The 16,496-nt window shown below is 45.2% G+C and overlaps 1 protein-coding gene across 2 annotated transcripts in view; it reads right to left on the bottom strand.

Moving 5' to 3' along the window:
* HK2 (hexokinase 2) overlaps positions 1-7,425 on the bottom strand; it is a 72,737-nt gene extending 65,312 nt beyond the window's left edge. For both annotated transcript variants that reach the window (XM_065929634.1, XM_065929635.1), the window contains exon 1: positions 6,873-7,425. In XM_065929634.1, coding sequence (XP_065785706.1) covers positions 6,873-6,935 — 63 coding nt within the window. In that variant the 5' untranslated portion in view covers positions 6,936-7,425. The remainder of the gene's footprint in view (positions 1-6,872) is intronic.
* Between the last annotated feature and the right edge of the window lie 9,071 nt (positions 7,426-16,496).

Genomic DNA, 16,496 nt, shown 5'->3' with positions numbered 1-16,496 from the left:
AACTCTTTAGGGTGATAGAAAAGTTCAACTTTGAAAAGTGATACATAAAAATATATATTGACTTTGTCTGAGGAGGCTCAGAGAGAATATTAATTCATTCAGGGGTAGAGAAAAACCTGCTTCTTGGCCACTCTCCGAAATATAAATTTGACAATACAAAACAAATGGATGATGAATAAAAGCTACAAAATAACATTGTAAAAATCTTTTTCCAAAAAATATTTAAATAAATTTAAAAAGCATATTTAAAAAGTTACAAAACATTCCTGTTAGCATCGATTGTCTTCTGAGCAGGAAAGGAGCTTAGTATTAAAATACTAAGTACTAAGTTAAAGTTGAACAAATAGGCCAAATTGTACCTACCTGTCAATGTCAGTTAACTCAGCCAAAAATAATCTTACGTGTGCCTGTGCTAAGTTGTTCCAGTCATGTCCGACTCTTCAAGATTCCATGGACTATACAGCCCACCAGGCTCCTCTGTCCACGGGATTCTCCAGGCAAGAATCCTGGAGTGGGTTGCCATTCCCTTCTCCAGGGGATCTTCCCAACCCAGGGATTGGACTCACATCTCCTATGTCTCCTGCTTTGCAAGCAGATTCTTTACTGCTGAGCCATTAAGGTTTTAATCAATCCTTTTACTCCCACACTTTCATCCCCTATCTGAAGATTAATGACACAGAGTAGGTGCTCAAAAAATACCAGTCAATTCCCCATCCCATGGAAATAACTGCCACAACCCTTCAGCGGAAGTAAAGTATCTATTTCTGGAGCCTTATCTCACTAGAGAGCTGAAAGGTGTCTTAATCTCAATTTTCGACATACTATCTAGAGGGCCTTGTACACACAGCAGGTTCTCAAAAAACATTAAACTCTTATCTCTTGGGGGTTCTGTTAAACCTTTCTGCTTCCAAGATATTTCCCCCTCTCACTTAAGTTTAGAGTTGAAAGCTACCCCTCATTAATCTAGTGAAGAGCCTAAACTAACTATCTGTATGCCTGGAAAATCCCATGGACAGAGGAGCCTGGTAGGCTGCAGTCCATGGGGTCGCGAAGAGTCAGACATGACTGAGCGACTTCACTTTCACTTTTCACTTTCACGCATTGGAGAAGGAAATGGCAACCCACCCAGTGTTCTTGCCTGGAGAATCCCAGGGACGGGGGAGCCTGGTGGGCTGCCGTCCATGGGGTCGCACAGAGTTGGACACGACTGATGTGACTTAGCAGCAGCAGCAGCAGGTAGAAGACAGGAAACTCCCTCTTTCTCCTTCCATCTCTCCTGCCACCCCTTCTTCTTGGGATCAGCCTCACACCACGCCTCAGGCCTTGATGAGGGAATAGCTCACAATCCAACAGTCCACCCATCCACTCACCCCTTCAGTGCAGTACCAGCACCTCCCCAGCTGCCTCTCACCCTCCTCCACTTGCTGCAGCAGTTACTCAGGTTCTTTTTCCGGAAAGGTCTACTCCTTCATCCTTGCATTCACTGAGCACCTCACTAGTGGCTACAAACTGGCTATAAAGGTGAATGGCTAGGAGTCTCCATTCTCTGAAACTACCAACTCCAGTGTACAATGGCATGATACAAATGCCGCACAAAAGCACCTAGTGTGAACAGGTGTGACACTCAAGAGGAATGGTGATGCACGTCTCTGGGGAATGGGAGATAGAGAAGATGAGGCTGATGTGGGAGCTGGGGTCAGAGGGCAATCAGTGCGGTCTTTTTTTTAAGTATAATTGATTTACAAAGTTGTGTTAGTTTCTGGTATACAGCAAAGTAATTCAGATAAATTATATATATTCTTTTTCATATTCTCTTCCTTTATGATTTACTATAGGATATTGTTTAAAGCATTTTTTAAAATTTACTTATTTATTTTTGGTCATGCTGGCTGTTTGACACTGCACAGGTTTCTCTCCAGTTTCAGGCGGCAGGCGTTACTCTCTAGATGCAGTATGTGGACTTCTCATCGCTGTGGCTTCTCTTCTGGCGGAGCACGGGCTCTAGGCCGTGAAGGCTTCAGGAGCTGCAGCACATGGGCTCAGCAGGTGCGGCTCCCGGGCTTTAGAGCAGAGGTTCACAGTTGTGGTGAATGAGCCTAGTTGCTCTGCTACATGTGGGGTCTTAGGGGCTCAGGGATCAAACCCATGTCCTCTACACTGGCAGGGGGATTCTTTACCACTGAGCCACCAGAGAAGCCCTATTACAGCATATTGAATATAGTTCCTGTGCGATACAACAGGACCTTGTTTATCTATTTAATATATAGTTTGTATCTGCTAACCACAACTCCTAATTTACTCTTCCCCACCCCTTTCCCCTTTGGTGACCATAGTTTGTTCTTTGTGAGTCTGTTTGTTTCATAAAGAAGTTCATTTGTGTCATATTTTAGGCTCCACATATAAAGTTATAGTACAAGGTCTTAAAAGACTTCCGAAATGATCTAGTCCAACTCTAGAAAGAGACTAGAAGCAAGCCCCACGAGGCCTCTGAAGTAACCCAGAGGCCAGTTGACAAATGTATAGCAATCAGAAAGGAAATGCAATTAAATGAGTCCAGGGATCCCAATCAGAAAAGTCAGAGAGCACTGGTGCCATTAATCTGACCAAGAGGAGAGCTAGCTGCATTCCGGGACATGCTGGATGAAGGTGCTGCCAGCATCCAAAAGTGAACACAGACATAGACCAGGATGGAGTCTTCTAATGGTCCCAGAGGCAGGTCCCAGAGGCAGAGGCAGTATGGTCATGAGCAAGGACCTCTGGAACCCAACTGGCTTGGCTTCAATTCCCTGCTCTTACGAGAAAGTTAGTGACCTTGAACAAGTCACCTGTGCCTCAATTGCTTACCAGTAAAACAGGAATGCTGATAATAGTATCTACTTCATGGTGTTGCTGTGAATGTTAATGAGCAGATGTAAAGAGCAAATGCTGATAACAGATGTAAAGAGCTTAAAACTGCCTGGTACACAGTAGATGCTATATGTGTTTGCTCTTGAGTTTCAAACTGTCAAATTAGCAAAAGTGAGCAAATAACCCTTCCTCTCCTAATAGCACAAAACACTGGACTTGTCTATCAGGAGACAAGTGATTCCGATGGGGCTAGTTTTGGGCAGATGAACCTAAACTTTCCCTGCCTCAGACTTCAGCTCAGAATATATAAAATGATAGGGATTTCAGAAGAGTTCAAATCAAGGTCTTTTCAAAAAACTCTAAAATTCAAGCTTCAACCTTCTCTCCTAATTCTTCCTTCAAGGATCAACTTTTAAAAGTTTAAGAGTCACTGCTCTATGTTCCCAGGTGGCACTAGTGATAAAGAACCTTCCTGTCAATGCTGGAGATGTAAGAGACATGGTTTAAAAGATGTTTCCAAAATACTGTCTCTGATTCGCTTCCTATTTCCTAAAAGCAGCTAGAATCAAATAGCTTTGCTCACCCAAGTTCAGTTCAGTTCAGTTCAGTTGCTCAGTCATGTTCAACTCTTTCCGACCCCATGAACTATAGCACGCTAGGCTTCCCTGTTCATCACCAACTCCCAGAGCTTGCTCAAACTCATGTCCATCGAGTTGGTGATGCCATCCATCTATCTCATCCTCTGTTGTCCCCTTCTTCTCCTGCCTTCAGTCTTTCCCAGCATCGGAGTCTTTTCCAACAAGCCAGTTCTTTGCATCAGGTGGTCAAAGTATTGCAGTTTCAGCTTCAGCATCAGTTCTTCCAATGAATATTCAGGACTGATTTCCTTTAGGATTGCCTGATTTGATCTCCTTGCAGTCCAAGAGACTCTCAAGAGTCTTCTCCAACACCACAGTTCAAAATCATCAATTCTTCAGCGCTCAGCTTTCTTTATAGTCCACTATCACATCCATACACTACTACTGGAAAAATCATAGCTTTGACTAAACGGACCTTTGTTGGCAAAGTAATGTCTCTGCTTTTTAATATGCTGTCTAGTTTGGTCATAGCTTTTCTTCCAAGGAGTAAGCGTCTTTTAATATGATGGCTGCAATCACCATCTGCAGTGAGTTTGGAACCCAAGAAAATAAAGTCTCTCACTGTTTCCGTTGTTTCCGCATCTATTTGCCATGAAGTGATAGGACTGGATGCCATGATCTTATTTTTCTGAATGTTAAGTTTTAAGCCAACTTTTTCACTCTCATCTTTTTTCCTCCAACTTTTTTACTGCTCACCTAAACTGGAAGACTAAATTCCAGCTTTCGCAACTGCTGAGTTAAGGCCTGACTCAATTCTGCCCCCACTGGTAATTTAGAGGAAATACACCCAAGTGTCCCTGAGGCACTTCACTGGCTGAAAGGTAGCTAGCTGCAAGTGCAGAGAAACCCACAATAAAGAACTTTTTACATTGTTGTGCTTAATCATCACAACTTCCTAAAGTGGAGAAACTTGAGGTTTATCATGCTTGTTTTACAAAAAAAAAAGTTGGCGGTCCAAAGAAGCACAGTGACTTGCTCAGGGTCCTGTGGTTAATAAACCACAAAACAGAGATTAGAACTCATTTCTACATATCCTGGGTAATTCTCTTTACAATCTGGGACTAAAGGGATGACCACTCCCCATTCCAGGCCAGTACGGTTCCAGCCCTAGCTTTCATCCTCTGGCTTGGGGGAGGGTAAATTTGTGGACCTAGGTTCCATCCTCTGTACAAGGAGTGAGTAAATTTAGAAGTCCTGGGGCAATATTTCACCCAACTGAGAAGACCGCCCCTGAATTAATAACCCTCCAGTTTAAAAGAAATCAACCCTAAAATAAAATAAAATAAATGAAATCAACCCTGTATATTCATCCGAAGGCGGGCTGCTGAACCTGAAGCTCCTTTGGCCACCTGATGCAGAGTCAACTCATCAGAAAGACCCTGATGCTGGGAAAGTCTAAAGGCAAAAGAAGTGGTGGCAGAGAATGAGACGGTAAGACAGCATCACCAATTCGTGCATACTTAGTTGTTCAATCATGTCCAACTCTGCTACCCCATGGACTGTAGCCCATGAGGTTACAACTAGGCTCCTGTGTCCGTGGAATTTTCCAGGCAAGAATACTGGAGTAGGTTGCCATTTCCTCCTCCAGGGGGTCTTCCTGACTCAGGTAATTTAGAGGAATTACCTAAATTTAGAGGAATCACACATCTACTGCGTCTCCCACATTGGTAGGCAGATTCTTTACCACTGAGCCACCTGGGAAGCCCCAGCATCACCAACGTAATGGACATGAATTTGAGCAAACTCCAGGAGATTGTGAAGGACAGAGGAGCCTGACATCCTGCAGTTGCAAACTGTCAGACACGACTTGGGTGACTAAACAACACCAAGCTTTGAATTCTAGGACTTGCCAAGAAATGGTAGTCTTCCACAAGGGCTAACTCACTTCTTGGGCAAATAAGCCCAAGGCTACGATCCTGCCTCTGACAGACAGGTACTTAAATAAACTAAGTTAAAGTGCTGAGCCTCATCCCAGGATTGAGTTAGAGAGCAAGTCACTTATAAGCAAAGTAAAACTCAAGTAAATCAGCTGCCGTCTGCTCCCTACTCCAGTTTGAGGCTAGGAAACTTCATGTTATATTGGAATTCATCTGCCACGGCTCTGAAAACACTGAGATGGCGACCCACCATCCTCTCCTTCGCTCTCAGGATCAACCAGAAAGAGAGTATGAGCAGGTCACCCCACAGAAAGATAATGTCAAAACATTTTCCCCAAAATGTGTTCCCACTAAGACAGAAATTTCAAGTATGTAATTGAGCAACGTTCCGTCATTGACTCACAGATCTGGACACCCTCCACCCCCGCCCACCCCTTCGTCTCAAATCCTAGCTGAGGCCCAGGGCAGGAGCCAATCCCGCAATCTCGAGCATTTCAGAAACTCAATTCTCCCCCAGAGAGCGCCTGGGGCCCTGGCTAGCCCCACCCCCACTCCATACCCAGAGGCACAGAGAGCCAGCTCCCCGGAGAGGCAGGAGGTTCGTTTTAGGTAAAAGACCCGACCCGAGCAAGAGCTCGGATTTGGGGGCACTGCTGAGAGAGAAAGTGGGCAGACAGGTCGAGGCCTACAACTGGAAAAATCTCCTTTCTAGAACGACAAAAATCCCCAGGAAGACGGCAAAGGAACGAGGGGGTTGTGGAGTTGGTCCTCTTGGAGAAACTTTTGGGAACACCAAAAGTAATATCCAAAGTCCGCCCCCCATTTGGAGGCGGGCCCGGGGCTGGGTACTCGAGGTGGGGGCGGTCCGGAGCCCGGCGCTGGGGGATGAGAGGAGGAGGGGGCGTACGTCCCTAGCGGAGCCTCGGTTCCGGGCGCCTCAGTTCCGGAAAAGGGGCGCGGCGGGCGCAGTTCCTCTGCCCGTTTCCCAGCTTTTTCCCGTGTGGTCTTTTCCCACGAGGCCGTGAGGAACGCTAGAGGGAATCGTAGGTCCCCGAAATGCCGTCTTTAGCGCGGGAGCCGAGTCTTCTCCCCCAAACCCGCCACGATTCTCCCCACGTGCTCTGGCCGGAACACAGGCTGCGAAAGGGGGGTTCCTCCCACGTGGAGCCAGCAGTCACAGACTACGTGCAGGGTGGCCCGCCCCTCCAGGGGCGGGGTGGGGGGAGCGCGAGCGCGCTCGGGATAGGAGAGGGAGCGGCGCGCGGTGCACGAGCTCCGGAGCCTCGCACGCGCGCACACGCCGGCCGGTGCCTAGCGGACGTGGCTCCTCCAGCCCGGGGCTTTTCCCCGCCGTCCTGGCATTTTCCGCGTCCGCTGCCCAGAATGGGGAGAAGGCGGGTCCCCGCAAGGCCTAAGAGGAGATTCCTAGCCGGCCGGGACCCGTCAAGAGACCCGCGGACAAAGTAAGGTCCTCAGAAGAGAGTCAGCCGCCCCTCCCGCGCTCACTTACCTTCTGCACTTGGTCGTGGTTGAGCTCCGTAAAGAAGTAGGCGAGCAGATGAGAGGCAATCATCCTGCCAACTCCCGACGGAACAGAGTTGGGAAACCGAGGCCGGAGCGCGTGCGGGGTAGGAGAGCGGCGCGGTCGGACCGCTTTGTACCTGGGCTTGGCGGCCGGGATTGGTGAGTCCGGGAGGCACACAAAGAAAGCACACGATGGCGCGCCTGGCTGGAGGGTTTCGGGTCTCTGAAAACAGGTTTTGGTAGTCGCAACTGCTGAAAGGAGACCGAGAGTCACTCCCGGCGACTCGCTGGGATGTCCCACTGTCCAAGTACTAACTTCAGCCACAAGATCACTAAGGCTCAACTTGAGAAAGAATCGAAGTCCGGCTTCACTAGGGCGACCGGACCTCTCCGGCTCATACGTGGGCTGCGCTCGCCCGCGGATCCTCCCGGCTAGGTGTCACGGCGGTGCTAGCAGCGGCCTGGGACTCCTGTGCTGGAGTTTCGTGCAACAATGTGGCTTATTGAGGGATTGCCGGCTCGCGGGGCGCCGGGTCAGTGACGCGCGCACGCCCATTGGCTGCGCGGGGAGGGTGTGTGCGCCTACGGGCCGCCCGCCGCCGCGGCGCAGCCAGTCGGAGCTTACGGCCCGCGGGCGCGGCCGTTCAGCCCAGGAGTGGGCAAGCTGAAGGGGCGCGCCTGGGGCGGGGGGCGGGGCCAGGCGCCGAGGATGAGACGTGTGGTCCGTGGCAGGAGGCTGCGGCGCAAAGGCGCATGAGCCAGCGCCGCGTCAGGCTCAGCTATGGGTGGGGGGTGCATGATCACAGACCCGGAGTGCGGGGTGACTGGAAAGACGGGTCAGCGGACCTGCACACGCCCTGGGCGGGGAGGGAGACACTGTCTGGCATCTCGGGGTCATGTGAGGGGCCCCTGCTACCGGGTCACATTTCTGAAGCATCTTCGTTCTCACCTATTGTGGCTCCAGGCGTCCGCGCAATGCTGACGCAAAGTTAGCCGCCACAACTACTGCTTTACTTTATGCCAAGCTTCACAAAACGGAATGGATGTGAGTTTTACTAACTTTGTTTTACAGATGAGGATACAGAGCCCTTAAGAAACTTAAGATCACACAGTTAATGAGTGGCAGATAAGCGAAGGAACCCACGTCCCTCTGACTTTGAGGCCCTATTCTTTTCCCTATTAGTTATCCCATCCTGCCATTCTAAGAGCGGGGGAGTGGAAAGCAGAAAAGAACTTTTGTCTGCAGCTGTGGGACTGATGGCGTGAGTGAAACTGTGTGGATGCTGTGTGTAACCAAACGACCCTGGCCATGTGTGGAGTGGGGTGACTTAGGGATTCTGAGACAAATAGGAGCCACAGCTAATGTCCAGCATCACACTTTTTTTTCCTTTTTCTAGAAATCTTATTGAAATAACATTTGATTTACCATGTTGTGTAGATTTCTGCTGTATGGCAAAGTGATGCTCTTATACATGTATATTCTTTTTCCTATTCTTTTCCGTTATGCTTATCACAAGATATTGAATACAGTTCCCTGTGGTATACAGTTGGACTTTATTGTTTATCCATATAATATATAATAGTCTGCATCTGCTAATCCTGAACTCCCAATACTTCCCTCCCCTTGCCCTTCTGCTTAGCAACCACAAGTCTATTCTTTGTATATGTGAAACTGTTTCTGTCTCATTTGTGTCATATTTTAGCTTCCACATATAAGTGACATTACATGGTATTTGTGATATTATATGGCATTGGTCTTAGTCTCTGTCTGTCTTTCTATTTATGACTTATTTCACTTAGTATGATAATCTCTAGGTCTACCCATGTTACTGCAAATGACATTATTTCATTCTTTTTATGGCTAAGTAATCCATTATATATACATTCCATGTCTTTTTTATCCATTCATTTGTAGATGGATGTTTAAGTTGTTTCCATGTTTGGGCTGTTGTAAATAGGGGTGCATGTATTTTTTCAAACCACGGTTATGTCTGGGTATATGCCCAGGAGTGGGATTGCTGGATCATATGCTGGTACCAGACTTTTATTCATGATGGAAGCCAGCAGGAGTGACTGCAGCCTGTGGGAGATCAGTGATTGTGAAGAACAGCAAGCCTGAGGTTGGAAAGATCACAGAAGAGGGAAGATGAGGGTTCACAGTGTTCTACTGGGGAGCTTGTCCTTCTCTTATAAACAGGGGAGTGCTATCTGAAATCTATAATAATAATAAAACAGCAGTATTAAATGTTCGTTCTTGGGAAATAAGAATATACGAGCTTATATACAAATATACAGAAAAAACAAAAACATCGATGATCTAGCCTCTCAGCAAAACTTCTCAGAAGCTATGTACTCTTGCCAACTACAAGTTCTCACCCTTCCCTCCCTGTATTCCAGTCAGGCTTAGGTCCAAAACTGTTTTGGTCATAGTCACCACAATGACGTGCATATTGTCAAATCCTCTGTTCCTATCTCTTTTTTCTCACTTACAATGTTTTATTGACATGTATTTGATTTATGGGCTTCCCTGGTGGCTCAGAAATAAAGAATCTGCCTGCCAATGCAGGAGACAAGGGTTCAATCCCTGGGTCAGGAAGATCCTCTGGAGAAGGAAATGACAACCTTCTCCAGTATTCTTGCCTGGGAAATCCCATGGACAGAGGAGCCTGGCAGGCTACAGTCCATGGCGTCACAGAGTTGGCTACGACTTAGCGACTAAACAACAACAGCACAATAGTTGATTTACAATGTCATGTTAGTTTCCAACATACAGCACAGTGGTTCAGTTATATATATATATATATAACTATTGTGTATATATTCAATTCTATATATATATATGTATATTTTTCAGATTCTTTGATAGGCTATTCCAAAATATGGAGTACTGTGCCATACAGTAGGTCCTTGTTGGTTATCCAGTCCTTTTTCTTTTATACACTTGTCTTACTCCATCTCTCAGGGATGTTGGGCACAGCTGACCAAATCCCTCATCTGAACACACCTTCCTCTACTGAGCCAGGGAAGCTTTACCTTTCTAGTTTCCCTCGAACCTCACTCCAGGTTCCTTAGCCCCTGTTTTCCCTACTGGTAAATGCTGGCATATTCAAGGTCTGTCCTTCACCCTCTTCTCTGATCTAGTTACACTCTCTCCCTGGTGTTCCCTGCCAGTCCCATGACTATTATATCATTTACGTGCTGATGACTCACACGTGTAGATCTGCAGCGAGGACCTCTCCCGGAGTTCCAGACTAATTTCTCCAACTGCCATTTGTCATCTCCCACTGAAGTGACTAGCATCTCTCATTTAACATGTCCAAAGCCGAACTCAACTTGTCTTTTCAAATCTATTCCTTTCCCAGTTGTCTCAGCATATTGCATCATCATCCACCCTAAATCATCCTTGATTCCTTCCTACTACTCACCTTCATATCCAGCCAGTCTGTCAGCGAACAGTCAATCTGACCCATAGCCAAGCCACCAACAACTCAGCCGGAGCCAATATCTTGTTGTCCTGCCTTGCTCCCTGCTTCCATTCATGCCTATCTCCACCCAACCCCTATTGTCAGTTCTTCACTCAGGGGCCAAAGTGACCTATAAAATACAAACCATTCTATGTACTGTGAACTACAAGAAGGCAGGATCTGTACCTGGGTTGTTTGCTCGTGTCCACGGGGCCTAGAATGGTGCCTGTCACATGGCAGGCATGTAATAAATATTTGTTTGATAAATTAATACAAAATATTTAGAGATAACCATTGTCCACGTTTTGTGTAACAATTCACACACCCAACATCTCTCACCAGACTGCAATAGTCTCATAACTGGGTTTCCCTCTTTAGATATAGAAACGCCACAGATAAATAGGTTTAGCTATCCAACAGAGATTCTTAGAGACATGATGTTATCTTATTTGCTTTTTTATAGTAATAATTGCCCTCCATGTGGATACAGGGCAAGGAGGTCAGAGACTAGAGGCAGAAAGAGGCTGAAGCTGTAAGATAGCATCAGTACTTGAACCAAGGTAAAGTTAGGTTAGGGAGTCAGGCAATAGGGTTAGGTGTTTTATAGTCTGAGGTGGTGTTGATGACTTTGGCTAGGAGTGGGAGATGAGGATGCCTGCTGCCTAGAAAAACTGTCTAGAAACCCAGTAGTACAGTGCTACAAAACCTTTTGGCCCCAGGCAAGTGGGACCAAACCCAGTCAGTTCAGTCGCTCAGTCATGTCCGACTCTTTGCAACCCCATGGACTGCAACACACCAGGCTTCCCTGTCCATCACCAACACCCAGAGCTTGCTCAAACTCATGTCCATCAAGTCAGTGATTCCATCCAACCATCTCATCCTCTGTCATCCCCTTCTTCTCCTGCCTTCAGTCTTTCCCAGGATCAGGGTCTTTTCCAGTAAGTCAGTTCTTCACATCAGGTGGCCAAAGTACTACAGTTTCAGCTTCAGCATTAGTCCTTCCAATGAATATTCAGGGCTGATTTCCTTTAGGATTGTCTGGTTGGATCTCCTTGCAGTCCAAGAGACTCTCAAGTCTTCTCCAACACAGTTCAAAAGCATCAATTCTTCAGCGCTCAGTTTTCTTTATAGTCCAACTCTCACATCCATACATGACCACTGGAAAAACCATCGCTTTGACTAGACAGACCTTTGTTGGCAACGTAATGTCTCTGCTTTCTCATATGCTGTCTAGGTTGGTCATAGCTTTTCTTCCAAGGAGTGAGCGTCTTTTAATTTCATGACCGCAGTCCCCATCTGCCCAGTAGGTCATGTCATCTAGATTCTTTCTCCACACGGTAATTGTAGAGCCTCTTCCCCACTCCCCTCTTTGGTCCCATTTCTTATGGACCAGATAACAGTCACAAGGTACTTCAAGTGCCTGTTATCTCACAAAGCTCCCAATCCTGGGAGGTGGTTGGAGTGGGTATTGTTATAAGCCTGCACACGTACATGAAAAAGTAAAGAGTATTGCTCACTCAAGGCCAGGACTTACATCTTCAACTTTTCTGGCTCCAAACTCTACATGTGGAATTTATTATTTATTGATCCTCGAGCCCATCCCCACACACAAACACACACAAACATTGAAGAGTCATGACACATCCACGTAATTTACATTCCATAACCCAAAGAGAAATCAATCAGCAAATATGTATTAAACAAACCCTTGCTATGCTCAGGACAGTCTGTTCAGTGCTGTGAGAAATACAAAAGAAACACAAAATGTGCTTCTTACCTCTGAGGGATTAACTGTTCAATCAAAGATATAAAAGCATTATTACAGAATGGAAAAGTCTATCACTAAGGGCAAAACAGGCTTCCCTCATAGCTCAGTTGGTAAAGAATCCGCCTGCAATGCAGGAGGCCCCAGTTTGATTGCTGGGTTGGGAAGATCCGCTGGAGAAGGGATAGGTTACCCACTCCAGTATTCTTGGGTTTCCCTTGTGGCTCAGCTGGTAAAGAATCCACCTGCAATGCGGGAGGCCTGGGTTCAATCCCTGGGTCGGGAAGATTACCTTGGAGAAGGGAAAGGCTACCCACTCCAGTATTCTGGCCTGGAGAATTCCATGGACTGTATGGTCCATGGGGTCGCAAAGAGTTGGACATGACTGAGCGACCTTCACTTTCACTTTCAAGAGCAAAACATGTGTGTGTTTATATGTGATGGAGTTTTGGAGGAGGAAGAGACAGAGCCACAGGCCAGTCAGCAAAGGCATGTCTGATAGATATGATGCCAGGTTTTACACAAGGCTGCCTCTTGCCTCACACAGGGCTGACCTGAGCCTGACCGTTAGGCTTCAGGGAGCTGCCCTGGGAAGAGACCACTTTGGCAAGAGGCCACTCTCTTTGTCAAATATTCCTTTAACTAGTTGGGCTTTATCAAGTTTGCAGCATGTTGTAAGTGATGGGACTACTTAGAGAATATTAAGACTGAGAGCGGGCCTGCCCTGAATATAAATGTTTAGGACTCTACTTGCTTTGTGTTGTCTTTAATGTTGGACCCTAATGATATGCATAAATTTCTTATGTTTCATAGTTCAATTGTAATGTGTGAACTTTTTTTTTTTTGGTAATGTGTGAATTTGAGAGATTGGGGAAAAGAGTCATTTAAAAGCAGTTGCAATTTAAAAATTGAAGCCACAGGGTACACAACAATCTAATTTTATCTGTCACAGTTGCAAACTGAACACCGTCAAGCTAATTTAAGCAGAAAAAGCATTTATTGAAGAATCTGTGGTCCCTTTCAGGATCTTCAGGAGGATCAGAGAATCAAATTCAGAGACTAGCCAGCTAAGCATAATATGCAAATTATACCATCAAACTCTGCTGGTGAATATGCTATTACTGTGGCTACCAGGCTCTGGCTTCTCTGCCCAACACCTGATGATAAGCATAGGGTTTTACAGCTGCGATATGCCACAGCCACCTTTGATGATTAGATATCGATCTGTCAGCATCCTTGCTAGAAGGAAATCTGCATGGCACCCCTTTCTTTATGGTATTTGCCTCTGAACTGACATCTGACAACTGGTTGCCTGAGCCTGAGCCACATACTAGTGCCCTAGATTCAAGGGAAGCTGGGGAAGCAGGCCCACAGGGTCAGGAGTCACAACATGGAGAAGTCCTAAATTAAGAAGGGTGTTCAAAGGGACTGGGCAGGCCCAAAGCTTGGCAATACATTCATCACACCCAGTAGTCACTAAGTGTGAAACATTGCAAAGTTTAAAACAATCTGTAGATTCAGTGCAATCCTTATCAAATACCAATGGCATTTTTCACAGAAATAGAATAAAAAATTCTAAAATTTTTTAAAATTCTAAAACTATGGAAATGCAAAAGACCTTAAGTAACCAAAATGATCCTGAGAATGAACAAAACTGGAGGTATCACACTCCCTGATTTCAAACTGTACCACAAGCTACAGCAGTCCTCAAAACAGTATGGTACTGGCACAGAAATAGAACATAGATCAACGGAATAGAATAGAGAGCCCAGACATAAACCCACACTTACATGGCCAATTAATCTATGACAAAGGAAGCAAGCATATAATATGGAGAAAAGACCTCCTCTTTAATAAATAATGTTAGGAAAACTAGACCACTACTTGCTAAAGAATCAAACTGGACCACTTTCTCACACCATATACAAAAATAAACTCAAACTAGATTAAAGACTTAAGTATAAGACCATAAAACTCCTAGAATAAAACACAGGCAGTGTCAGCCTTAGCAATATTTTCTTGGATATGTCTCCCCACACAAGGGAAACAAAAGCAAAAATAAATGACACTACGTCAAACTAAAAAGTTTTTACACAGTGAATGAAACTATCAACAAAATGAAAAATCTATCTAGTTAGTGGGAGAAGATATTTACAAACAGTATATCTGTGAAGGGATTAATATCCAAAATGCACAAAAATTCATACGACTCAACAAACAATCCATTTTAAAAATGGGCAGAAGACCTGAATAGACATTTTCCCAAAGAAAACATGCAGTTGGTCAACAAACACAAGAAAAGATGATCAACATCACTAATCATTAAGGAAATGCAAATTCAAACCACAGTGAGATATCACCTCACACCTGTCAGGATGGCCATCATTAAAAAGACAACAAATAAATGTTGATGAACGTGAGAAGAAAAGTGAACCCTCAAGCTCTGTTGGTGGGAATGTTAACTGGTGCAGTCACTATGAAAAACTGTATGGATGTTCCTCAAAAAATTAAAAATTAAAAACTATGATAGGATCCGCTATTTCCATTTCTGGTTATTTTTTCAAGGAAGACAAAAACATTAATTTGAACAGATATATGCATCCCTATGTTCATTGCAGCATTGTTTACGATAGCTACGATACAGAAGCAACCTAAGCGCCCATCCATAGGTGAATAGTTAAGGAAGATGTATGTACGTGCAATGGAATATTACCCAGCCATTAAAAAAAAAAAAGAATGAAATCATGCCAGTTGCAACAACATGGATGGGCTTGAAGGGTATTATGCTTAGTGAAATAAGTCAGACCCATATGATTTCACTTATATGTGAAATCTAAAAAGTGAAAGTGAAAGTGAAGTCACTCAGTCATGTCTGACTCTTTGTGACCCATGAACTGTAGTCAGCCAGGCTCCTCAGTCCATGGGATTTTCCAGGCAAGAATACTGGACTAGGTTGCCATTTCCTCCTCCAGGGGATCTTCCTGACTCAGGGATCAAACTCTGGTCTCCTGCGTTACAGGCAGACTCTTTACCGTCTGAGTCACCAGGGAAATCTAAAAAGCAAGTGAACATTAAAAATAGAACATTTATATTCAATAGGAAGAAGAAAGTAGTCAGCAGGCTAAATGACAGCAGGAAAACTAACCATAAATGAATTGACCTGGCTGGAAGATTCACCCTGTCCACAATACTCTGAAACCCAGTTTCTGTCCACAGTTATAGTCCATGTCAACAGTAAATGGGCAAAAGGCCACTATGAAATGTTGCCAGGAAGCCCCCGCGCAGTGCCATTCTAAATGTGACGGCTATTGTGTCTGATCCCCTTATCCTGAAGGCCACTGGGCTTTTATCCCCCAAACAGTTTGCCTGAGAAGAGCACGGCAGCATGCTGAAACTGACTTGGGAGCACTGTGTGGCCTCAAGCCTTTCTGAGCTCTGCTTTTCTTATCTGCAAAGTGGAGATCATGAGACACGATATGCAAAGACTTCAGTTCAGAGCCTCATATGTGGTGGATCTTGAATACCAGTTACCTAAGCACATCACTCATAATATCAAGTTTTCTATCTGATAAGAACTCAGTGATTAAAGAAAATTCCACATATCAGAAACAGCAAATGCCAGGTCTTGGAGTCATGGAAAGGATTGGTTTGTTCTGAATGGCATGCAATGCTCTGGTCTAGAGAGCAGATTTCAGTGAGGATTGGCAGGAGGGAAGCTGGGCAGTTAGGCAAAGAAGGCTCAGACGAAATGGAAGGAATAGAATCCCATCAGCTCTCAAAAGCATAGCACCAAGGCTGGAAGCAAAGTGGAGGACGGACTGGTGGGAGGTTAGACCAGAGTCCTGGGGAAAGATGCTGAATGCCACTACTAGGCTTATGACAGAAGACAAGATGTGAAATTAGTGATAAGAGCACGAAGTAGCCCAAACAGGACATGATCAATGATTGAGTGTGAGGGATGGAGACAGGAAAAACTCTTAAGACAGTGATTCTCACCTTTGGACTGCTCTTTGAAAGAGTGCTGACTATATAAAGAGCTTCTTTAAGTTAATAAGAAAATGAAATCAAGAACTCTTAGGTAAAGGATACAAACAGAAGTTCATAGGAAAGGAACAAATGACTATTTGGCATATGAAAAGATGATTAACATCACTCAGAGTAGTGAAAATGCAAATTTTAAATATATTGTTGTACCATTTTTTTACCCATCAGTTCAGTAGAAATCAAATAATGCTAACACCCCTTCCCACAGGGACAGAGGTACTGTTTCTTTTTTGGGAGGAGGGGAGTGGCACGGACCACAGCATGTGGGATTGTGATTCCCTGACCAGGGATCAAATCCAGACGACCTGCATTGGAAGCGCAGAATCTTAACTACTGG

The sequence above is a fragment of the Muntiacus reevesi genome, chromosome 3, assembly GCF_963930625.1.
Source record: "Muntiacus reevesi chromosome 3, mMunRee1.1, whole genome shotgun sequence".
NCBI classification, from domain to species: domain Eukaryota; kingdom Metazoa; phylum Chordata; class Mammalia; order Artiodactyla; family Cervidae; genus Muntiacus; species Muntiacus reevesi.
Note: the sequence above shows the minus strand (reverse complement) of the source record. Positions and strands in the feature narration are given on the sequence as shown.